Source organism: Echinops telfairi, unplaced genomic scaffold (genome assembly GCF_000313985.2).
Source record: "Echinops telfairi isolate 266 unplaced genomic scaffold, ASM31398v2 ScPeMD7_70;HRSCAF=299, whole genome shotgun sequence".
NCBI classification, from domain to species: domain Eukaryota; kingdom Metazoa; phylum Chordata; class Mammalia; order Afrosoricida; family Tenrecidae; genus Echinops; species Echinops telfairi.
In genome coordinates, this window is record NW_022103968.1 from 49,145,472 (window position 1) to 49,170,896 (window position 25,425).

Consider the following 25,425-nt stretch of genomic DNA (forward strand, 5'->3'; position numbering starts at 1 on the left):
GAACCAACTTGATGAATTACACAACAGCAACAACAACAACACACACACACACACAAAGAGCTTTATATCAAGGAAATGGAAATGGCCCACATAGTTGTAGAAGCAGGTAAGTACAGTCTGGTTCAAGTCCATGTATCCTATTCAAACTGGTGGCTTTTCCTGACTCCTGTAGTTGCCAGGCTGGTGAACCAAGAAGCAGGAAGACCATAGTTGGTGGAGACAGAGGTTGAAGAAGCCAAGGTCAGCAGGCAATATCTTAGGCCACTGATAGTTCCCATGGTCATCAGGAAATATGGACGGCCATTGACTCAAATCCAAAGAACCATTGGTGGATGAGACAGATGTAGGATCCAGATGCAACAAGAAGAGCCCAGACTTCCCACAGTCTGCTTGAATAGGAGTATGCCATACCCCCAAAGTACTGCCTTTCATTGCACCCCACCCTGCTCGCAGGGTAGTTTCATTCCTTGATTGTTCACAGCAGAGTTCATCATGGAGTTGATTGCATTATGCCAGATCACATCACATCACATCACATCACATCACATCACATCACATCACATCACATCACATCACATCACATCATCATCACATCACACATCACATCACATCACACATCACATCACATCATCACATCACATCACATGGAAGCCTTTAAATGCCAAACTAGAGAGAATCCTGGCCAAGCCCAATTGCCACAAAGTCTAACTATCATAGCCTTCTTTTAATCTTGATGCACATTCTTCATATAGTCTAGCTTCTCAGATTCTTTGGTTAGCAGAAAGATTGAGTAATTATCATACAGGATTACCCTGCTGCACACCTTTCATGATTTTAAACCACATAAGATTCCCGTTCTGTTCCAGTGACTGCCTCTTGCCCTATTTACAAGTTCTGTAAGAGTATGCTAAGTGTTCTGGAATCTCCATTCTTCACAGTGTTATCTATGCACTGTTGAAGGCCTTTTCCTAGTCACAACACACGATTCGGTATTCTGATAATCAGCAGGGCTATCCCTGTTTCAAGTACTCTTCTGAGTCAGGCTGGAATTTCTGTAGTTCCCAACGTGCTGATGCAATGGTTTTCGAATGATTACAAAATTATATATATAATTATATGTGAAATTATATTCATATAGTTGTACTCATAAAATTATATAATCACATGAAACCAATCACATGTATGATTGCACATGCAGCCCTACAGGGCTTCTGAGACTAGATGGGAGCAGGTAGCCCCATCTTTTTTGCCTTTCTCCTGTGAAGTGGTTCGTGGGTTGAGATCATGGTTGGCGGTTCAACACATACCCCACACGGGCATCAGAGATCATGTATATGTATAGTTTTTAAAATAACCTCTTTACTGCAATCTTTAAAACCTATGAAGGTCTTCTCTTTACATTTTATCTGTGCTTTTGCGGCAGGCCTAGTGTGTTAACGTGCCCTCCACGGTTACACATGTTCTTGTTATGCCTTGTTGAGCCCATCAAGCTAACACTGCCTCTGTAGCGTTGGATTTGGGTTTGCTTCCATTGCACATGATTTTCAGCTTCTTTCTCTTTTCTCCATTACAGGTTGTAATGATGCTTTTGTGGAAGTAGGCATGCCTCGAAGCCCTTCCCATTCTGCCAATGCTGGTGACTTGAAACAAATGATGGGGCCTTCCAAAGTTTCCTGCACCAAGAGACAGACAGTGGAATTATTGCAAGGCACAAAAAACTCACACTTACAGTATGTATTTCAGTCTTATTCACACTTACAGTATGTATTTTAATCTTAACAGCCCCTTACCTTTGAAAGAAAGTGAATTTGTTTTAAACTCAATACTGGGATCACTTTGGTTCAAATAAAATTTGAACTCTTCCATAGGTTTTTCTCATTTATCTTTATAATTGTATATTCTTTTAACATATGTTCTTTAAATTTTTTATTAAGGAATAGTATCTGGTCATGTCTGTCCCTTTATATCTTCTGTATAGTCCTTCCTGATTTTTCAGGTTGGGTTTTTAAAACCTGTGCTCCTCAGTTCTCTGGCTCCCTAGACATGGTCACATTTTCCGTCGATTAGTCATCTGCAGGGTGATTTTGCTGCGTGCTCTTTGCTTGTGAAATATCCTCCAAGTTTCTCCTTCCTTTCACTGTGAATCTGCTTGGTCAGCTGTGGACCACTTTTTCCAAGATGTTCCACATTTAGGAAATACATGCTCATCAGTGTTTGCTTTTATTTATGGTAAATCACATCAAGTATAGACACATCGATTGTATTAAATGCAACTCGGTCTGATAGTACAGCTCCATGTATACCTTTACTACTGTGCTCTATTTTCATTTTTTTCAAAAAGCATTCAATTCTCCTGTTCCTATCAATTTCTACCCACCAGATTTCCTCCATTATCTTGTTGATTTCTTAAGCTGCCTTCCAGTTCCTTGATGTAAATATAAACATATATTCTTATCCCTTCCCTTATTAGAATCAGTTTAACTTTGATAACTTCTATGGTCAGTTAATTATCATTGGTGTCATTTTGTGCAAATCTGATTTATCTGTTTTTCTTTTGGTAATACTACTATCCAAAATTAATGTAATTTAACACAGGTTGGATAAACAATTTTGCTTTCTTTCACATATGGAAACATTTTATATATATTCACCAATGGGCATGCTCTAAACCTCTGCATCAGTTGTGAGGATTAATCTGCAGCTTACAGGACAGCCCACCTGCATGTCATCTCTCATCAGCTCCATCAGTCCTTGACTTGGCTGCCATGAATTTTTTTGGAACCATGAGTCTGACTGATCTTGCCATGCTCTGGTTTAAAACCTCCAAGCATTGCATGCTCTTCTTCGGCATATGCTGTTCCCTCTGCGGTGCTGTTCTCCTGTCATTTTGCCCCAGTGAACCTGCAGGGTGGACCTCAGACCAGTTGTCCTCTGCGGAGCTTCCTCTTCTGTCACGCAAAGCTCACTGCCCCTCTTTTTGTATTCAAATACCTTTTGTATTCCAGTAGCCAGACGTTTTATCTTTTATTTTTTTCTGCAATGTCTCTTTTTAAAAAAAAACATTATTTTAATAAATAATTTTATTGGGGGTTCTTACAGGTCTTTATAACAATTCATACATCAATTGTATAAAGTACAATTGTACATATGTTTCCATCATCATTTCTGAAACCTTTTCTTTCTCTTTAAGCCCTCTAACCAGCCTTTTAAAATAGCTCTAAATGCCCCCAAATGCAACTGAATAGTTGAATGAATAAAAGAATGACAAAGTTGGTTTTTTAATATTTTTTCTTACCATTTTTACTTGAGCTTAATAAAGAGTTGGATTTGAACTTGAAATACCTATGTCTATTATGTATCATGTAAAGTAAGTCAGCTGCCCAGTGTAAGAAACATTTTATGCTCTGTGCATCTTAAATGGCCATTGGAAAATAATTATTATTTATCTACTGTCGCTATATGATATCAATATTATATGCTTTACTCGCACATAAATTAGATCATCTATATGTCTCCAGATTAACTGTGTCTTTGATTAGACACCATAGGCATAAGTCATTGATACCTCCTTGATGCAGAAAACTTAGAAATATCTGTACCATATACAATATACAATATGTACCATATACAAGATACCATATATGCTATTTACAGTATGTGAATGTATATCGTAAAGTAATTTTAAGCTCCGGTTCTAGATTTTGAAAGTCTGGGGTAGATTTTCAGTTCTACCATTTACCATAAATGTGACCTTGGGCAAGGTACCAGCCTCATTTGGAAATGGGGACAATGGAACTGCCTACCTTATAGGAGTGTTGTGAAGAGCAAGTAGTAGCACAGTGCACGTGAATGAGAATGGCAAGCTCACATTCCATGCATTCAGTGTGTGTAGAGTGCAGTGTCCAATTCCAAACTTTATTTCACAGTAGCACTGACCGGTTGCTCTCAGACTCAGAACTGAGCGCTTCGGAAAGCCCTTTGACTGACAAGAAGGCTCCCGGGAGTGAGCGTGCGGCAGAGAGGGCAGCAGCTGCCCAGCACAACTCCGAAAGAGCCCGCCTTGCCCCTCGACCATCATATGTCAACATGCAGGTAATGGTAATAAAAGAGCAAAGTCTGTCCCAGTGCCGGGTGCTGGGGTATGGGTATGGAGAATCCAGATGGTGTTCAGAAATAGAACAGAGTGTTTTCCTGTTGGTCAGCATGAAACTTAAATTGTATATGCAGTAGTTAGGAATTTTTTTTAAGTTGAAAATAAGGTGCAAGATTCAGCTTAAGTAACAAAAATCCTTTAAACTATAAAATGGCCATTAGGTCTTACACAATCAACATTATTCAACTGCTGTTTTCAAAAATATAAATGTGAGACTGGTCTCTAAATATCTCTGCCTCCTCACGTGGTCTTTAGGTGTATTTTGATCTCATTTCATAGGTAAATTTAATACCAGTTGATACCAATGATAAATTTCTGGTACCATAAATTTCTCAACCTTCCTAATGCCATGACTCTTTAATACTGTTCCTCATGTTGTGGTGACCCTCCCCAACCATAAAATTATTTTCATTGCTACTTCATAACTAATTTAGCTACTGTTATGAATTGGGTGATTCCTGTAAAAAGGTCGTTCGACCCCCAAAGGGATCACAACCCACAGGTTGAGAACCGCTGAGTTAGAGGCACTTATAGGAATAACTAATGTGAAGAGTTAGTTCTTTGAAACTACATGTTGAATATTATTGTTGATTATGTTACTTTGCTAATTTTTATGATTATTTTAAATTCCTCAATTTCCTTTCAAATGTAGCCATTTTCAAAATGTCAGGCTAGTTACTTACTTAGTCAAAGCAGACTGTTGACCATCAAATTCAGACATAAAGTTTCCATGTGGATCACAATATGAAAGACAAGTATTTTTTCTTAGTGCCTTTAGAGAACCCTATAAGCATTTGATTTCAGTATCAGAATTAGTGGGTAGACTTGCTCCTGTCCCTTCTGCCTCTAAAATGAACAGAAACTTTTAACAAAATCCTGGGAGTGCAGTGGGGAGATGTCATAAATACAGCCACAAAACCAATTTAAAGAACACAATTGTTGTTAGTTGTCCTTGTGTGGATTCGGACCCAGATAAGCCAGGTGGCCGAGCAGAACTCTCAGCAGAACTGGCAGGCTGTGAGCTACCAGAAATAGCCTATCAAAAAGGTCTTTAGTGGTACCTCTCATGGGGTTTGAGCTACCAACCTCTCAACTAGTGGTCCAGGACTTAAATGTTTGAGCTACTCATGAGGGACTATCATACTTGTATAATTCCAGTTTAAACTACAGTCCACTTGGCTTTATTTTAATTCTTTGCATTTGAAACATCTCCATGGGGTTTAGATGTTTTCATAAAAGCTATGGTCTTTACAGGAGCCCTGTGACAGCACATTGGGTTAATCAATGGGGCTGCTAACTGAAAGGTCAGTGGTTCAAACCCACCAGCTGCTCTGCAGGAGAAGGACGAGGTTTCTGTAAGAAGTGACAAGTTCCGAAACCTGAAGGCACAGTTCTCCTCTGTCCTGTAGAGTGCTATGAGTTGGAATAGACTTGATATCAGTCTTTATAATGTTCAGACTATTAAAAATGCATTATAATAAAAACTATCAAAAAATCCTCAAGTATTTAAAAAAATTCTTTATAATGTGTCAGAGGAGCGCTGGTGTTGTAGTATTTACACATTGGGAGAAAGATGGGGCTTTCTACTCCCACAAAGAATTACAGTCTTGGAAACTCACAGGGGCAGTTCTACCTTGTCCTAGAGGGTCACTGTGAGTCAGCATTGAATCCATGGTGGTGAGGGGTTTTGTTTTTTTTGTTTGGTTGGTTCTATATTGTGTCAATGTTGTGTTTTTAAAAAAGGTAATTAACTTTTTCTCTGGTGATTCCATTTTCAATGACTGTAAATCATCTACTCATCTCAAACAGAGCTGTTCGGATCCCTTCATGGTTTCTGGTCCTAATGTGGTTTGCTTATAAATCTTCATTTCCATCAGGTGAACCAACTTCATTTGCCTTCTAGAGTGAATGAGAATGTTTTTGATGATAGAGTTTCAACTTAAGTAGATGAATTTATGCCATTAGTAATAGCTGACTCTTGTAATCACAGAGAAATCAATGGTAATCATCAGAAGCATTGACAGGGACCAGGGAGAGCTGACAGGCAGGAAGATAGGTTTCCCTGCCTCTCTCCATGGGACATGATCTCTGTGTTCCAGCTGCTTCAACGAGAGCTATACGTGCAGCGCTCTTTTCACACTTACCTCACGTCCTCCCAATTTCTTTTACATTTATTTCCCTTACACACCCCTTCCAAGACTCTAAATATTTGATGGAAGAGATTATTTTTTATTCCTTAACGATGTTCTTTCACAATGTTCAGCACAGCCCTTTTCGCCAGTAGACACGTAGTATTTTCTGAAATAGTGAGTGAAGGTTGGCCCCACAGCTTGCCCTTAGACATTAAACATTGGAAGTTTATTTAACCCCTCCACCCATTTTGGACCTTGCCGCTTTTGCTCGGCTACACCATCAAGCTTCATTGTGTAGCAATCTGCCTCTCCTGTTTTACTGCCATATTCTTAGGGTGTCATACTTTGTGGTTCGCCGGGAATAGCCCCTGTTTACTTTTATTGTGCTGGTCTAATTATTACTTGCACACATTTTACTCTCAGGAATTTCCTGTTTTAAACCATAAATTATGTGGACACTCTATTTAGGATGGTATAATCCTCCTGGAAGAAAGGGTAAAGAACTCTTTACAATTGGTTCTTCACCCTTCTGGCCAGGCCTTTAGGACACCCTTGAATCAAGTCTTATTTAATCCCTCAATTGAAGTTAACAGCATTGGATTAGCAATTTGATCTGTGTGTGCTATGTTTGGGCTACTTTGTTTTATCAGTACCAGTCACCATCCCCCAGGAAGCCTGGCTGTGCCCAGTTTCCCAGGCGGGGTAGCTTTATGAATGAACGGGGCTATTGGAGTCCCGTGCAATAACAGTTGATTCTATTTAATTTTATGGCGTTACTTAATGTCATTAGAGATTCAAGATGAATGAAAGTATGATGCTTATTGTTTACTTCAGTTCCAATGTACAGGCTGCTAATTAGGCCAAATAATGGCTTACGTTGTCTTGACTGCATACCACTTGAGGCCCTGCTTATCTAAATTTAAGTGGGGATTTGGAGAAAGAAGTGGGGCCAATAAACACTGGAAAGTAATCTGCTTGTGTGGTATTTCTTTGAAACTCAACGTAACCATTACAAATTAGTCACAATATTGCAGTTTATATTGGTCATGGCACGGTAACTATTCATAGTAAATAAGATTTTTTTCTTTTTGAAGGAAAAATTATAGCTGCTGTCATGGCCTTGACTTAACGTCCAAAGTAGCCATTTATCATTCTAGCTAATTAGTTTTGAAAGCATTTTTAAATGTGTCAGACTTGCATTGCGTGACTGTCAGATTCCTTGCAAAACTTCCCAGTTGTCCTGGGAAGATGCATTGCCCTCATTCAGAACCTCTGCTCTCAGATCATAGAGCGACTGTCGTGGCATTTGGAAAGACTGGCACTAAAGATATTTTCTCTCTGTATCCTTTCCAGGCATTTGACTATGAACAAAAGAAGCTATTAGCAACAAAAGGTATATATGGCATTAACTACCTATACGTTGATTCTTATTCTCAGTTGCCCCAGAAAAGGTTTTCCATTATTTACGGTAAAATGACCCATTGACCCTGCACTCATCAAAAGCATTCTAGAATGTTCAGGTTCCAGTTGCACAAATTTTGTAAGGGTCAAATTTATTTTGCTGAATAGATGAACATCAGATTAAGATTCTTACCATTGCTCTGAGTCAAGTGATCAAGAAATTTGAGGGCATTTTCTTTTGAGAAATAGCAGTTAGCAATCATTTCTTCATATGTGTCCAAAAACAATGCATATCAAATATTAATTCCTATTTTAGGGCATACATTAAAAATATCAAGTATGTTGTCTTATCTTGTGTCTTCCAAAGCGATGTTGAAGAAACCAGTGGTGACTGAGGTCAGAACACCCACAAATACCTGGAGTGGCCTGGGATTTTCTAAATCGATGCCAGCAGAGACTATCAAGGAGCTGCGGCGGGCCAATCACGTTCCCTATAAACCCACAATGACAACCACGTATGAGGTTTGTAGCGTCATTCCCGACTGATTCTTCCTCTCGGATGTCTCACCCAAAGAGGACAGTCTTCTCGTCCCTTCCCATTCTTTACATACACAAAGAAAAGTGATGAATGGTAGCATAGATTACTCCCATTCCCATAACCACTTTGTTATGAAATGGATGCAATATGATATTGTATGGTCTTGTATATGTCCCTTCTCAACGTTGTTGATCAGCTGTTAAAGAGATGTAAATTTGAATAAGTGTATTTTGGTTGGGGGTGTCATAAATGATAAAGTTGAGTTGAGATTAAGCAAAGGACAGATGTAATAGTCCATAAACGTTTATAAAAGTCCCTTTGTCCAGAAATGTCACTAGCAGGGCCCCTGTGGGGGGGGGGAGGCAAATATTCAACAAAAACAGGTTTTCAGATATGAGCTAAAAATTCAATGTGCACGGATCTGCCAGGAACACAGCAGGAAGTATCTGCAAAGAGAACTCCAACATTTTATGTTTCCCAGATGTTGTCGGCACTGTTCGGGGAAGCTGCATTCTCACCACATGCAGGAGGGGCCCAGAGTTCCCCACTCAGCCAGCCTACACGTGACTCCCTGAGCAAGGCCTTTTTAATTTGGGAGTATCAGATTTTGGCTGTAAGCCTTTTGAAGTTGGGGTTAGAGAGAGAGAGAGGCTGTACACATATACCATACTGGGAGACTGTATAAACTCAAACTTGGGAGAAAATGATGAATCCAAGATTCACAGTGTTCAACCAGCTCGCCGTAGGCTAAGAAACAAAGACTGGTTTTAAGGGGTTCATAATTGTTAGTCTAATAACTAACATTTGCAGTGTGACCTTCCTCTTCCCACCCATTTTCTTTGTAATAAATCAGACTATTGATGAAAGGCAAAAGCAAACATGCTATTTTTTCTCCTTGCCTCTCTGAGTCAGTCAAAAAGAGCACTTTTGAAATACTCAAAACATTCGCCTCTGAGTCTCATTGTCAGCATTACAGTAGCACCCTGGTAGGCTGGACTTAGGACAGAGGTTATTTTCTGAAGCTAGCCTGTGGGAGCAATGGGAGGCTTTAGGGCCCTGCCTCCTCTGTCTGCCATTTTCGTTCTGGGAGAAAAATCAACGTCTTATGTTAGAAGAGGCCTCAAGGCGGCTTCGCCAGTTCTTGGACTTTCAAGCTGATCCATCCTTTTCACCCAATCGTGCTTTAGATCGGGAGGAGGATCAAAGTTAAGGTGACCAGATTTTAACATTGGTAAAGCGGGACACCGTTGATAAAACATATCCTGGCAAAATAGCCACATGGCAGCCGAAAACCATATACCCTAGCTTGTCGTGCATTCTTTCCAAAAATCGGGACTTTTTAAAAATGCCACAGGACGCGGGAAAAAATATTAAAAATCAGGACTGTCCCTTCTCTTGCAGAGGGGTAGTGGGGAGGAGATGAGTCACCCAGGGTTCAGTATAGCAACAATGAAACTCACAACCTTCCTCTAGTTCTTAAACGCTTCCTCCCCCCAACTACCAATGATCCCAATTCTACCTTGCAAACCTGGTGAGACCAGAGGATGCACAGTGGTACAGATGGGAACTGGAACCACAGGGAATCTAGGACAGATGAACCCCTCAGGCCTAGCGGTGACAGTGGCAATACCGGGAGGGAAGTGGGGTAGAACGGGGGAATTGATCACAAGGATCTACATATAACCTCCTCTCTGGGGGGTGGACAACAGAAGGGTGGGTGAAGGGAGATGCCGGGCAGTGTAAGATAAGATAAAATAATAATTTATAAATTATTAAGGGTTCATGAGGGAGGGGGGAGCAGGGAGGAAGGGGGGAGGGGAAAAAGGAAAATGAGCTGATTCCAGGAACCCAAGCGGAAAGAGAATTTTGAGAATGATGAGGGCAACAAATGTATAAGTGTGCTTTACACAATTGATGTATGTATGGATTGTGATAAGAGTTGTATGAGCCCTAATAAAATGATTTTTTTTTAAATCGGGACTGTCCCGCCAAAAGTGGGACATCTGGTCACCTTAATCAAAGTGTCAGTTGTGCTTGTGGGTTTTTTCAAAGGCGAAATGTTTAACTTCAGAATTGCTGCTTCAGTTCTGCCCTCTAAGACCAAAGACATCACCCGTATTCGCAGGTAGGGAGGGTCAAGTGCACAGGATATGGGGTGTGACAACTCTCATGGGGCAACATGGTAGCTCCAGAGAACTGACTTCATTCTTTTGAATGTTAGTGAGAATTATTATATACAACATTTGTCACTAATTATTTGTGGGTTATAAGATGGAATTTTGTCCCTTTTTTTCATAACAATTTTTATTGTAAATTAGGTGGGGGTTTAGATTTCAGATGACCAACTTTATATTCAATAGTTTAAACTCTTAATCCAACCCTCCAAGTTTGCCCGTCACCTGCGTCTTGATTTCTCTTCTCCCTCTTGTAGACCACACTATCCTCCCTTTCACCGGAGTCAGCTGTCATCAGCAGTCTAGTCCGTTACTCTGTCGTAAGACGTGTTTTCATCCACAAGTTTATTCAGTGCCCCACACTCCCAGCGAGAAGGACTTGCTCAGTGGTTAACTGATGCACTCGGAGTCATGATAAGTAAAGTGTCAGAAGAGGACTACAATTCATTGTCATAGCCCCCTTATAGTGCTAGTCTTAGTGGCTCAGCCCAAGTTGGTACATAGCCAAGGTGGTGTATAAAGGATCTGGAACCATCTTATGAACAGCAGAAGCATTTAATGAGATAAAGCAGTTCGAAGAGGGGAGTATTTTGGGGGGTGGGGATAGCAAATGTGCATAGGTAATCAAGAATTCCGTTTCAGATGCGACAATTTAAAAGTGCCTGTTAGGGCAGTGGAAGGGTCTGAATGATAGTCGTGTGAATGTTCATGGCAGTAAGAGTTCAAATCTGGAGATAGACCTTTGGGAGTTATTGGGCACCATGCCCTTCGAAAGAGTTGACATTTCTCATTGAGAATAAAGATGTGTGTGTGAGCAGGGAGAGCGCTCAGGAACAACCCTGAGGTAATCTGAGATCGGAAAAGAGGAGCCCAGGCCTGCAGGGATAGAGTAAGGCAGGTGGCACACTTAGGGAGTGTGCTGTCATGACCCTCCAGAGAGGGAAGTGTTTGACCAGGCCAGGGCCACAGTCAGCAGTGGCGGTGCCACCATGGAACGGATGATGGGAAGAGGCTCAGGGGTTGGGGGGTGGCACAGAGCAGGCAGTGCTTTGTTTTTCTTGGGCACAGGGTCTCCATGGGTTGGGAGCCAACTCCATGACAGCGAACAAAACAAAGCCAAGTGAGTAGGGACACATTCTCTTGGAATTGTCCGTTGAGCATAAAACGATTCACATCCTCGAATTTCCCCCCACTTTTTCCTTTATGAATTTCGCGGAGGTTTGCACCGCAGATCAGTTTTCCATTCAGTGGTTCAAACACATTTTTTTTCATCTCATTGATTTGCAAGCTCCACAGTATCACATCACTTATACCACTTCTTCCGTTTCCTGTTTCCGTTCCTCCTCCTTTCCTAACCCTCTGGACTCCGTCTTTGGGGAAATGCTGCCCCATTGCTCGCAAGTGGTTGATGACTCTAAGGAGTGCTTGCCTCCTGCGTGTTCTTTCCCCTTATAGGACCGACCGTCTATGTTTCGGCTGGAAAACAGCCCATGAGGATGAGTTTGTCTCCAGACTCTGGGCCATAGTCCCAAGGGTTTCGCTAGTCGCTGGTTTTACCAGTAAGCTGGGTCGTTAAAAAGATTTATGATTTTGGATTTTGTTCCACCTTAGCCTCCCAACTTTATCCCAAACCAAACTCACTGTTGCTGAGTTAATTCCAACTGCGAGCACCTTCCGTGTGTCCTGGATCTGTTACTGTCACCCATTCGGGACAGCTAAGAGTGTTAGCTGGGCACCAAGCAGTAACTCTGTTCTGACGGTCATGGGGCTGGACTTTCACATGGTCTCTTAGTCCACTGGGCTAATGGTTTCCATGTGCCTTATATTTTTCACCACTCTTCTTTCCTCTAGAAAGGAAGGAATCAATAATTACACCTTACGTTGCTACTCCCAAGCTAAGCAGCATGTAGAAACACGTGTCTTTGTGAACTGTATTATGCCAGCTGACCTTGGTATCCCTGAGACCATGGTCCTGAGCCCCCCACTGCTCATTGGCTCATTCCTCAAGCAGTTTGGCTATGTTTAAGATGTTTTTATAACGTTGCCCTTTATGCTTTCCTGCAGCCATGAATATGTTTGCCCCAAAGGAGAATACACACATGCAAATACCCTCTGTCAGACACACATATATGTATGTGTATGTATATATATATATATACACACACACACACACACATATATAAAGAATAGCTGAGTGTTCTCCCAGTCTCCCACCTGTACCACCTTAGTCTACACGTCTGTCCTTGCATTTGTTCTGAAGTAGCCGTTAGAGGATTATGTTTATGACAGTGTTTCCCTCTGTTGCTTTTAACTCTTGCCCTTTTTCCTGACTTTATATTGCCTTCCCTGTAAGCACTAGACTCTGGAGAAATACCAGGCTTTCTACTTCTGTAAGCAGTTACAGTCTCAGAAGCCCGCAGGGCTGTTCCATGGGGTCATTGTGACTCCGAATGGATCGATGGCAGTGAGTTTGGTGTTTGTTTTTTAGGCACCAGCCTGTTAAGGTTGAGGTTGGCAATCTAAACCCATAAAGATTTCTAGTCTCAGAAACCCTGCACAGAGTCATCATGAGTCAGAATGAACTCAATGGCAATGAGTTTGGGGGGGTCTGCTAGCCAGTAATTTACCCTCACTTCTCTTCCCACCCCTGGTAGCCATCAAAGAATATTCATTTTAGTGTGAAACTTCTTCTTGGCTTTTTCCAGTAGTGATCTGATATGATATTGGACCTCTTGTGATTGGCTGATTTCATTCCATACACTATCTTCCAGTCTCATACTTGTTAATAGGTGTTTCACAGGTTCATCACGATGCGTGAACCTTCCGTAGCGTTCCACTGTGTGTATGTGCCTCCCTTCTTTCTCCAGTCTCCCATGGTGCGTTCAGCTGAATGTGTTAGCGTGCTGAACATGGGTGTGCGTACATTTAGTAGTGCTGACCAAGAGGAATCTCAGCATTCACCTGGCGGGGATCCTCTGTGCCATGGGCTCTCAGACTGCTCTTGGATACCCTGGTCATCAATTCCCCATAATGAAGAAAGAGAGTTCTCAATGTGTGTAACCAACTGCCTTGGCACTGGAGGACAGGCTGTAGAAAGGTCCCCCTTCCTGAGAAGCAGCATCCACAGGAGACTAGGTTAGCAACACGCGTAAATGGCAGATTCGTTTCTCCTCTCACCCCCGTAACCTCCTCACCTTGTGAAAAATTTTCTTTCTCCGGCTTTGCTTCCAGGGCTCTTCAATGTCGCTTTCTCGGTCCAGCAGTCGCGAGCACTTGGGAAATGGAAGTGAATCTGATAACTGGAGAGAACGAAATGGAATAGGACCCACAAGCCATAGTGAATTTGCAGCTTCTATTGGCAGCCCCAAGCGTAAGCAGAACAAATCAAGTGAGCTTTGACTTTTATTCATACTTTTCAGTACTTAGAGTAAGCCTGGAAGTTATTTGGTTTGTGCTACTGTGGAAATACAACAACTCTGGCTCCAGTCCGTGAAGCACTAACTGTAACTTACTGTCTGCTCCTCTGGGAACCCTTCTCCGTAAAGCCCCGAGGCCTCCTCCTCTCCATCCATTTTTCTCATGCATTCACTGGAGCCCTTGTCCCGGAGTAGTGGCTGTTGTTAAGTGCCATCGTGTCAGTCCGACTCGTGTGCACAGCAGAACAGAACTGTGCCCAACCCTGCCCATCCTCCTACTGTGCTTCCGTTTGAGCTCATTGTCTCTGTCACTGCGTCCGTCCATCTTGTCAAGGACCTTCCTCTGTTCCACTGCCACTCGGCTTACCAAGGACCGGTCTCTTCGGACACCGTGTTCAAAATGTGCAAGGCAGAGTCTCACCACCTGTGTTTCTAAGGAGCAATCTGGCCATATTTCCTCCAAAGCAGATTGATTGGTTTGTCCTTTCGGCAGTCCACGGTAGTTTCGATATTCTTCCCCAGCACCCCAATTCAAACACATCAGTTCTTCCTCAGTCTTCTTCAGTCCTATGACTTCCACATGCGTGCGAGGCAACTGAAAATGCCATGGCTTGGGTCAGGAGCATGTAGTCTTCAAGGTTACCTCATTGCTTTTCAACATTCTAAAAAAGGATTCTGAAGCAGATTTACCCAATGCAATGTATCTTTTGATCCCTTGACTACTGCTTCCATGAACACTGACTGTGGATCCAAGCAAAATGAAACCCTTGACAGCTTCAGTCATACTGAATGGTGTACTGAAATGCACTTGTTTGCTTATCTCTATGGCTCTCCATATAGAATTTGAGCTATGTAAGCTTGAGCCCATAGGTATTTATATTAACCACTCAGTTGCCCGTGTATAAGGCAGTATGTTAGATTTTGTTTGATTTATTAACTATTCTCAAACGTCTAGCAGGGAGTCTGAAACCCAATAGGTACTTGGTGAATGTGTAGGGACAGAGGTTATGAATGATCAATGCGGACCATTCAGATGTTATTGAAAGGATGGAAACATAAAAGAATTGAGAAAATGTGATCAAATTAGCATCTTGGACAAGAGAAGGTAGTTATTACAGGCAATGAAAATATTTTATATTTTTTATTGACAGAATGTAACAAAATAGGTATAAACAATAGGGGTGGCGGTTTGATATAGAGCAAGGAGATTCTTGGTTTGGCCAGATTTTAGACTACCCAGTGAATAAAATAGTTTTGTTTCTACACTTTGGGGCTACGTAATCGTGTAAGTATAAGCATTGACAAGATATGCCCCTGATCCTTTCTTTTGGGTTTTTGACAAATGCGCTAGCTAAGAGTATTTGAAGAATAAGAAAAGCAAGCAAACTGAGCAGGGAACCCCAGATCAGATCATTGTTACCAAAAAGCAAATCTGCCATGCTCTCAGGAGTCTCCGATTTGAAAGTACTGGCCATTGTGCTGGTCACACTAAGAAAGCAGCATCAGCCCTGTAGTTCCCAGGCATACTGTCTGTAGCGGCCTGGAAACTGACTCTTTATGGGTAGTGCTGGCAGTGTGATAGGGTTGAGAGACGGGCTACTGGAAGACCCAAATCTAGACGTATTAATGCTCTTTATTCTATAACCCAATATGGTTTTATGTCTACTCTACTGGTTTAGTTAGATGTTTGTTTAATATAAAGACGACTTCAAGGGATAATTTTGCTTCATGGTTTGAAGAATTTTTTCTCAGAGAGATTTAGGGGTCCCCCCAGTCTTGTTAGGTTTTTAAAGCTGGATTGTGTAAGAATTTGACAATCTCCACATTTTCTCCTTTTGGATTAGGATTCAACTGTTGATGCCTGGATCAGCAGTAATGGGGGCCAGTCCTCCTCCAGTTCTTCTGGTCGCCTGGCACAGGGCGCAGGCATGTCGGGAGGCAGTTAGACCTGTAGTTCCTTCCATTTCTTCTCTGATTCCTTGGTCTCATCCTCCTGCTGCTGCTCCAAGAGAATCGATACAAACTGTTGGGTCCTGGACAGCCGCTTGAGCCCTCATGTCCGTGTCCACTGAGCTTTGTGTGCCATTGAGTCCGAAGTCTAAAGACAATGTCAAGACACCCTTACCCAACTCATCGGCTACAGAGTCAAGCCAAGGCTCATTCCTGTCGTAGAATGTTTCCCAAAGGATAGCTTAGTTTCTATTACAAATTCAAGCCAGAAACTCCAGCATCATTCTCATCGCAGCATACACTGCTCTTCATTTTGGACGCACTCTATTTTGTGAACTCCCTGCTCAGTTTCATTTTTGCCAGGAGTGAGATTTATGTGTTGCAATATCATAGACTTCCTTTGATGGCAGGAAAGCACAAGTCTGGCTACACAGAGCCGTCCTGTGATCCAACAGAAACCTAGCCTTTATAAGAACTTTTCATACCTTTATTGTGTCCCAGGGATCTTCCTTCCAGTTCCTCATTTAATTCCCCTCAAATCAGTTATAAAGAGTGAATGTTTCAGAATGCTCAGGGAGAACATGATTAATGATTATTAACCGCGGATGCACTGTTGCTGAATTGCTACCTCCCAAGTGTAACCTTGTAAATGACAGGAGCCTCCCTGAAAGCAATAACCAGCATCTCCTTAATGAAAAGCCGATGTTTCAGTAAAGGATTGCAGCATTTCTACTGCTACTGCTCTCTTCAGCCGAACAATGAAATCTGAAATATTTAGGTGATTAAAACGTTTAATTAAATCGTGTTCTCTGTGGGCACTTACACGTCAAGCCTGTCTTTCTCCTTTGCCTTTCAGCGGAACACTATCTCAGCAGTAGCAATTACATGGACTGCATCTCCTCACTGACAGGAAGCAATGGCTGTAACCTGAACAGCTCTTTTAAAGGCTCTGACCTCCCTGAGCTCTTCAGCAAACTGGGCCTGGGAAAATACACAGACGTCTTTCAACAGCAAGAGGTCAGTCATGGTGTATGGATTTTCCAGGCTCTCTCTGTTTGGTTGTGCTGAAGTAAATCACTCATTGACTTATGGCTATACTGTCACTGAGCATTTATTCAAGTCTGATAGCTTAGTTGTGCTGCTGGTAAACATGTCACCATAGTCCTTATTTTATTCAGTGCACTTATTAAATACAGAGAATGTATAGAATCCTTTGGTTGCAAAAATGCATATCAGAGCAGCCCTTCCCTCGTGAAGGAGCCTAAGGTTATATGTCAACGCAGCTGGGCTGTGACACTTGATGGTTTGGTAGGCTCTCTGTAGTCATCCTCCATTGTGTGAACCGATGGGAGCCATGAGCTCAAAGGGGAGCTCCCTGGGGAAGGTGGTCATCATTCAGTCTCTGTGGATGTTCTCCCCAAGCTTGCCCCTCACTCAGTCCTGCTTCTCACCGACTCATCCTCCTTGAGTCTCTGGTTTGGGAGGCCAGCCAGCAGTCTGCTGCCGGCCTTATAGATGTTGGGATTCACCAGCTTTTGCAGCTCCATGAGCCGGCAGCCTGCCACCTGACCCACTCATTAGAACTGACCAGCTTCTACAACCGTGTGAGCCGTTTTCTTGAAATAAATCTATTTCTCTTGCTCTTGGATATATTTGGAAAAAACGGTTTGTGGAAAAATGGAATTCAAAGCGGAATTTTCCCACAAACGTTTGGAAGCCCTTTGTGTTTATATTTACATGCTCCGCTGGGGAAGCCAGCTTAAGACATTTTGAAAACAGAATTGGAAAGGTGTGTTTTCGGAATTAATTCTCCAATTTGAGGAGTTTTAAAGGTGTCTCACAGACTCAGCTTCCAGGAGTAGAGAGCAAACTGCTAACCCAGGTGTGAGGTGACAGTCAAAATCCACAGTGGAGGTATCAAAGAGTGGATTTGGATTGTGTGGTCTTGTATAGGAGATTCTTTAAAACATCTCTTAGTCCTGTTGTAAGCTGTGACTAAAGTCCACAGAAAACCACAGAAACCCAATTCTGACATGACTGCTCATGGCCCCGATCCTTCCGGATTGAAGGTTGGGGTCACCGCAGCAGACCAAGCACCACAATCAACTAATGCACTTGGGAATATGAAATGAGTGGTGGCAGAAGATAGGTTTAAGTACCAGTTACAGCTACATAATCAGTTGCAGAAACAAAAATTGTCATTGTTTTGAGTATTTTTTCCATGTATGTGTGTGTGTGTGTCTGTGTGTGTGTAAAATCAAACTAACAGCTCCTGAGTTTATTCTGACTCATAGCAACCTTATAGGGCAGATTAAAGCCACCACATAGGGTTTCAAAAGCTACAGCTCCTTAAAGTAGTAGACTTTGACATCTTTCTTCCACGGACTGACTGGTGGGTTCAAAGCACCAGCCTCTCAGTTAGCAGCCAACCTCTCAGCAGTTAGAGTTTTAACCACTCAATTAAGCACTGTGCTGCCAGGGCCTTCTCAGATTAGATGATAGAAGCTGATTACATATAACATGTATATTAAAATATCATTGTTTTCTTCCTTCTTCCATTGCATATTATAAAATATATAAATGGGGCTAGTACACTTTCAATTGTATGCCTGTTAGTGGTATTGTGTTAGGCACAAGAATGACTGTATAATGATCTTTATTTAGCATTTATATATGTTTTAAGGAGATGTACACAGATGAAATAGGGACAAAGGGTAGATTGATGGTTAATGATGTGTTGATTTGCTAGGCCATGATTATCAGTAGTTTGGGAGATATTATGTAACCCTTTTCCATTTGCAATCTGATGTGAGCAATCAGTTGAAAGGGAAATTTCCCTGGGATGTGGTCTGCATCTAATAGATAGTAATGATCTGGCAAAGTTAGCTATTGCTTGATTTCACATCGGCCTCATCCTCATCTGACCGCTGGTTCTTAGAACATAAGCCAGCAGGCTGCTGCCTGATCTGCTGCTTTGGGAATTGTCAACTCCTGCAGCACAGTGAACAAACAGAAAAGGGGGAGGGAGGAGAGACAGACAGACTGATGGAGGTTATCTTTATCTATGACACACAAAAGTAAATAACATCCGAAATAAATACTTTTTTCCACTCCTATCCCAGTCATGTTACTCAAGGCTTTCCTCAAAGAGTAAAATGTGTTTCCTTGTATGTTAATGTGTTCGTTCATTTACTGGTTGGGTTTTGCATGAACGACACAGTCTTGTGAACTTATGTCGACCATGTATGTTGGTCAAACTGACCAGTCATGGCCGATGGTACCCTGGCATATAAACAGAAGGGAGAGGAACTCTCTGAGCCGAAGTCTTTTCAGGAGTGCAGCATAGAATCAGGCCATGGCTAACCCAATGCAGCAAAAATGTAGACTGGGTCTATACATGTGCCTCTTACTTAGATTTAGACGTGATCCATGTTTGGTGCGTGTTGGCTTATCACAAGTTCAACATGTTGCCTATAGTTAAATAAGTCAATATGGTTAATTACTGGGATTTTTTGTTTTCTATGCTGAAAAAGAGGTTGTCATGTGTTTATTGGATTTAGGAATATTTTCTTTTCTTTTCCCTAAATATTAGTTAATGTTCACTTAACTAAGGATTTTCTAAGTTATATAATATTCTTATCATCAACTCATTAAAGAATTTCATTCATTTATTTAGCCTCGCTAGCTGGATGGCATTGATTGATTAGGAATCTCAAAATCAGAGGTATTTTTAACTTGTCCAAAACACAGAAAGTCTCAGTGTAAGAGAGTAAAGGTTATAAAATAATGCTCTGCACTTGTTCTCCTCGTGTTTATTTTTTCATATTCATTACCTGTTTTAAGATGTACAAAATGATATTTCTTATACACCAAACTCACTTCTTTCAGGTCACTCCTGACTCATGGTGACTCCCTGTGGGTCTCCGAGACTGTAACTGGTTATGGGAGTAGATAGCCCAGTCTTCCTCCCGTGGAGCCGCTGGTGGTTTCAAACAGTCGACCATGCAAAACGCATTCCAAAGCTTAACCACAGGGCTCCTGAACATTTCGGATAGGTCCTTTTCCAAATGCTGCAAAAAAAAGAGAGAGGAAAACATGAGAGGACAAACTAGAGTGGTCCTATGCAATATTTTATTAACTAGAATAAAGAGCACACAGCCACACCCACTGGCTCACATATTGTGTTTGGTTGCTTTGGCGTTAAGACCGTGGAGCTGAGACATTGCGACGGAGCCAGCATGGCCTGCAACATCTAGAATAACCAAAACTTAGTCCTTTAAGAAAATGTTTATTTACCCTATGAACTAGTAAGTACTGTTTCTCAAAGCATATTTTTATAATTGTGAGAAATGATGCCTTAAAGAGGCTTTGCAATATCTAGGTGTGCTTCCATAATAAAATCAGAAAATTTCAAATTTCCTTCGGTATCATTTGAATGCATCATATCGTTTACTACTTCTTGATGTTGAAGTTTGACATTTCTGTTTATTTCATGTAAAATATTGGCTGGTATTCATATACGATTTAACATGCGTCTCCCTAGAATAGCCTTGGGGGTTTTTATTTAGTGTAAACACGGTCAAAATTTATTAACAGCTGCATAGATGATTACCTCTATACATGATTACTCAAAATAGCTACCAATATGTGGTTATTGTTTTAGCTGTTCAGTGCCATCAAGTTGGCCCTCAAACTCATGGAAAGCCCAGGAACAATAGGGTGCCATGTTGCCAGATCCCATGCAGACCTTACAGTGAGCTGCAGATGGACTGGCATGATCCACAGGATTCCATGACTGATGTTCAGAAAGGTTTTCATTGACTTTCTTCCCAATTGTGTTCGTCTGGAAGCTCTTTGGTGAGCCCATTGTTTTACAACACCATAGTCAGTGTTTATGATACAGCCCTGTGGACTGTTCACAACGAGTTATAGCTGAGTCAAGGCCAAGCCTCTCTGGCTTCAGCGGTATTGCCTTTCTTCTCCTCCGTGCAGTCTTCTCGGGAAGGGGGGGGTGGTTGGACTAGATCCCTCACCACTGTGGCTGATGTTCAGGAACACAGTGACAGAGTTTCTGAAAATCCCACCTTTGTGCCACCTTTCTAGATAGTCTTCTTGGCTGGTCCATGAGTTTGACATGGCCTAGGATTTCTAGCCGTCTCAAGTAGAACACTGTGGCAGGTAGCGACGCATCACCCAAACTGCTAAAATAACAAAACAAAACAAAAATTGTTGCTTCACAGTTCTGGAAGCAGCAAGTCCAAATTCAGGGTGACAGCAGGGCCATGCTCTTCCCAAAAGCTCCAGAGGAAGATCGTCTTTGCAACGCCCCCTAGCTTTCTCTAGCCGTAGTTGATTCTTGGCTTTAGCAGCCTAAGTCCACTCATTGCCGAGGTCTTCGCATGGCCACCTTCTCCCTTGGCTCTGCCTCTGTTTCTTCTCTTTTCATAAGGGTGCCCTGCATTTGGGATTAGGACTCACCCAACTTTACTATTAATATTTACAAAGCCCTTGGTCCGAAATCCAGCACACCTGACAGGTATTAGGGCTTAGAATGTTTACTCTTTAGAGAGATAAATCAATTTATCCTTATGGTTTTATTCTGTTTCCTCTTTCAAAGATCCACTTTACCAATTCATAATCCAAAGCTAAGGAATACGGTTCCCTCTCCTAAACAGATAGGTATTTTCCTCAGATCAGCCTACAAAAGTTATTAATTCTTAGTTTCCCTTTTCACCAGTGCTGCCAGGATGCTCAATGCTAGGTTTTTAAAAAATTATTTTTAAGAGTTTCATTTGCATGTAATTCATATCTCATACAATTCAACAGTTCAATCATATTAAGAAGGATTGTACAATCATCAGCACAATCCAATTTGGAACATATTCTTCTTTCTGGTACTCATTGTTATTAGCACCCCATCTCCCCCAACCTCTCCTGCCACACCCCAAGAAACCATAAATCCAGTTATTGTCTCTCTAGATTTAGCTCTCCTGGATTTCAAATACGGAAAAACATACTCCCCAAATAACAGCAATTTTAAAAGTAAAACAGAAAAACCTCAGTAAAAAAGGAAGCAGAAAATAACAAAAACTAGAACAAAATTTAAATGGGTCAAAAGGGAGCTCAATCGCTAAGAGTAAACTTTTATCTCAGTTGCAGTCGCTGACTGGCTTAGATTAAGGACCCAGCTAGAATCATCACTTCAGTTTTTTTCACCTTTATTATTTGATTTTCCACCATCATTCATTTTGATGTATAAGCAAGGCATAACTAATAGCTAAAACAGGTGGAGGAATGAGTTGGGAAATCCCTGTGTGATGCACATGGCTAAGTCACTCAGTTGCTAACTGGAGGATCGAGTGTTTGAATCCACTCAAAGGCACCTTCGATGACAGGCCTGGCTCTCTATTTCCAAAATAAAATCAGCCCTGGAAGACCCTCTGGGGCACAGCTCTGTTCTGACAGACATGCGGTTGTCATGAATCAGAACCAGCTCAACTGAAACTAGTTTTTGAAGTCAGTTGACTCCAGACTCAGAAGAGAATGAGGACTTTACATGCTGATTACGGATTGTTTTTTCATTCGTAGATTGATCTTCAGACATTCCTCACTCTCACGGATCAAGACCTGAAGGAATTGGGAATTACGACTTTTGGTGCCAGGAGGAAAATGCTGCTTGCCATCTCAGGTGAATATAGATGCTTACACTCATCCTTTGAAATCTAACCAGGCTCTGCAACCACTTGCGAACTATCCTGAGACCATGCTGATGGCAGATTCACAGGACTCCGCAGCCAACAGCGTGATGATGCTCAGACTCTCGCCAGTCTCTCCTGCAGGCATTGCGTACACATCCGCCTTCAGGACGGGTGGAGCTCCACACAACATTCTCTTCAGAAAGGTCTCAGCCCAAACTGACCGATGCAGATGAGTCTCCTTCAGCAGTTTAGCAATTATCAGTGGGTTTGTAAATAATTTTGATTGGCTGTCATATTTCAAACATGTCTCTGCAGACCAGCTGAGATCATTGTACCGAGAAAAAGAAACATGCCTCTTGGTCTAGCTTGGAACCTGGCAGTGGTACTTGTCTGTGTGCTTTTTAATTTTTCCCAAGTTTAAATAGAATCTGTGAGTCACAGAAGGATGTAGGCTCCTGCAGGTAGTCACAGAATACAGGAAAAGAATGATGTCTACCTCCCTCGGCTCTCTTCTTTGTGTATGTTACATGTTCTAGGCAGTAGCAAATGCTCTATAATGCTTTACTCTTCTTTAAAGGAACTGAGCCAAATGATGAGTTGGGAATAGGTAAATATGTTGCCCTTGGCTCACCAATAAATGTGTGACTGCTAACCAAAGGGTTGGTGGTTCAAACCCATCAGCTGCTCTGCTGGAGAAAGACCTGGAAGTCTACTCTTGTCCCAGTGGAGCAGTTATTCTTGGTCATGTGTGGTCCCTATGAGTTGAGATCGACCCAATGGCCCCTAATGATAGTAACCCCCCACCCCCCACCAAAATATGTTTAGCAAAAGAAAAGGAAGAATTTTGGGGGGAAATAACTAGAGTTACTTCTGGATGACTTCTTAATACAGTTCATGAATATCACATTTATATTCTTGCCTATCTCCCACAATGGCAGAGACACCCAGGCAGAAGCCACGTGTGGGTGTTATAAGGAAACAATTCTGCTTTTTCAGAATGCGGAATGTACAGTAGTTATATCCAGCTGGTAAAAGTCTTTTCCAAACAGCATTTACTAATCTGACTGACAAAGTTAAATCCCTCAGTGGTGGTCTGTTTTATTTCAGCAGTGGCTCCCATCCCCTGCTCTCCTCGTCCCTCCCCAGGAAATGTATTGACCCATTATCTGAAGCACGTAACACAGAGCTGTCTTGAAATAGGAGTGGAACGCCAGCCATTGAGTTTGTTCACGATTGTCTTTTAGGCTTTTCCATGAATAAAGAATGTTCTACCCACATCATTTTGAGAAGTCTTCTATTACCCCTTGTACCGTGGCTGTCTCAGGGGTAGACACAATTCCTTCTCACCGTTAAGATCAGCCTTGCCGTTTGAATAGATCAAACCAGATAACAATTAGACCTGGGATTTCTCTCTACCAAATTCTGAGTCCTTGGTGAATTTCCAAACTTCTTCTGGTTTTATTGACCATTAAGGAGGATTGGAGTAGATGATTTTGCAGTCACTGTTGTTTCTAACATCTGTATGTTCCTGTGATGTGTCTATCATCCAACTTAGGGAAAGACGAGAATATACAGTTGAAGCAGTCTACGTCAGTAAGCGGCTCCCCTTTGTTCTCTGTCTTTGAACCATCTGTGACAAGGGAGTAGTTTTTCAAGTTACTTGTTTATCATAAGTCTCAGCCCCAGGAGACTGTTCCTAGACATAAATTAACTTGATGCATTTTCACTTTCTTCTTTTATTACTTTGAAAGGGAAGCTGATATGATAATAGAAATTTGATGAACTCATATGCACCATACATTTATTGATAAAACATGCCTGTAGGCCAACACTTTTTATAATAAATAGAGAACTGAGAAACCTTTCACTAGAGATTCAAGGAATGTCAGTGATGGTAGAGTGAAAATTAACTATGTTCTTTGTACACCGGCCCAATCTCAAACTTGTAAAGCTTTTAGCAACAAGCAGACATCTCTAACCATTTTCCCAGGATCTAGCTGGGTCACCAGCAAGGTTATTCTAGAAGAAGTTTAGAAAAAACTGTGGGTGGGGGTGGGGTGGGGGAGCAGTGAGAGTTTTGAGGGGTAGGGAGGTAAACAAGAAAGGATTTTGAATCCTTTAAAAAGATTTTTCCCCCTACCATCGTTGTCTTCACAGTTCTGTTGAGGTTATGTAATTACTACTTCTGTAGATTGCTTCTCTCGGGGGTTCACAGGTCCTTGCTTTTAAGGGGTATTAGAGACTTGGGATAAGATGCCTTATGAATACTCTGCACAGCGTGAAGTATTTGATTATTTTAAGGTTGATTTTGCTTTACTTTGTTGAGTGCATTTATTTGAACCTGGTAAATCATTTTCTCTGCAAGTAATAAATTCATATTGAGAAACCCTTCATCAGAAAGCTTCTTTCCCCTATTCAGCTCACTTGATTACAAATACACACATTTGTAGCCTCAGACTAGCCCCTATCCAGATAGATGCAGGCTAACTGGGCAGCTTTGACTCACCTTGCCCTTGTGGTGACACAGTTCAGTTAGACAGACTTTGCAAAAAACTCCTTTTTATAATTTTGTAGGTTTTTAACTTACAGAGTTGTTCCTTAAATGTGGTCTTTTTCTCCCAGGATTGGGCCTGAACACATTTAGTTCAGAATTGGAGAAGGTGAAATGTATCTCTAGTAGCGATGAAGTGGAAAACAATTTTTAAAATGTTAATCCAAATCCAAATTCATGGCTTTCTCTCCGAGAACTCTAGGGGTTGATTAACTAGACATACAGGGACTCAGTAAGAGGAGGTTTAGCATCCTGCTGACAGGCAGCTTGCCCCAGCCTCAGGTAGATCTAACATTTCCCGACCTATTCTTTTAGTTTGTGACTCTGTTCAGATCCGCAACAAGATCCTGAGAGCTGCCAGGATTGTGTGAACCTTGGAATGTCAAAGAAAAAAGGTTGGTATTTTCCCAAA

The 25,425-nt window shown here is 41.7% G+C and overlaps 1 protein-coding gene and 1 long non-coding RNA gene across 2 annotated transcripts in view; one reads left to right on the top strand and one right to left on the bottom strand.

The window, feature by feature from the left end:
• The window catches only part of BICC1 (BicC family RNA binding protein 1), a 326,903-nt gene that overhangs the window by 295,322 nt on the left and 6,156 nt on the right, over window positions 1-25,425 (top strand). The window contains exons 14-20 of the mRNA XM_013004286.3: window positions 1,574-1,730; window positions 3,927-4,092; window positions 7,639-7,678; window positions 8,054-8,208; window positions 13,630-13,786; window positions 16,621-16,781; window positions 22,353-22,452. Coding sequence (XP_012859740.1) covers window positions 1,574-1,730; window positions 3,927-4,092; window positions 7,639-7,678; window positions 8,054-8,208; window positions 13,630-13,786; window positions 16,621-16,781; window positions 22,353-22,452 — 936 coding nt within the window. The remainder of the gene's footprint in view (window positions 1-1,573; window positions 1,731-3,926; window positions 4,093-7,638; window positions 7,679-8,053; window positions 8,209-13,629; window positions 13,787-16,620; window positions 16,782-22,352; window positions 22,453-25,425) is intronic.
• Window positions 1,327-12,108, bottom strand: LOC123521811. Its single transcript, XR_006680149.1, has 2 exons — window positions 12,040-12,108; window positions 1,327-1,673 (listed from the first exon to the last, which is right to left on the bottom strand). It is a non-coding gene; the product is annotated as an uncharacterized LOC123521811 (long non-coding RNA).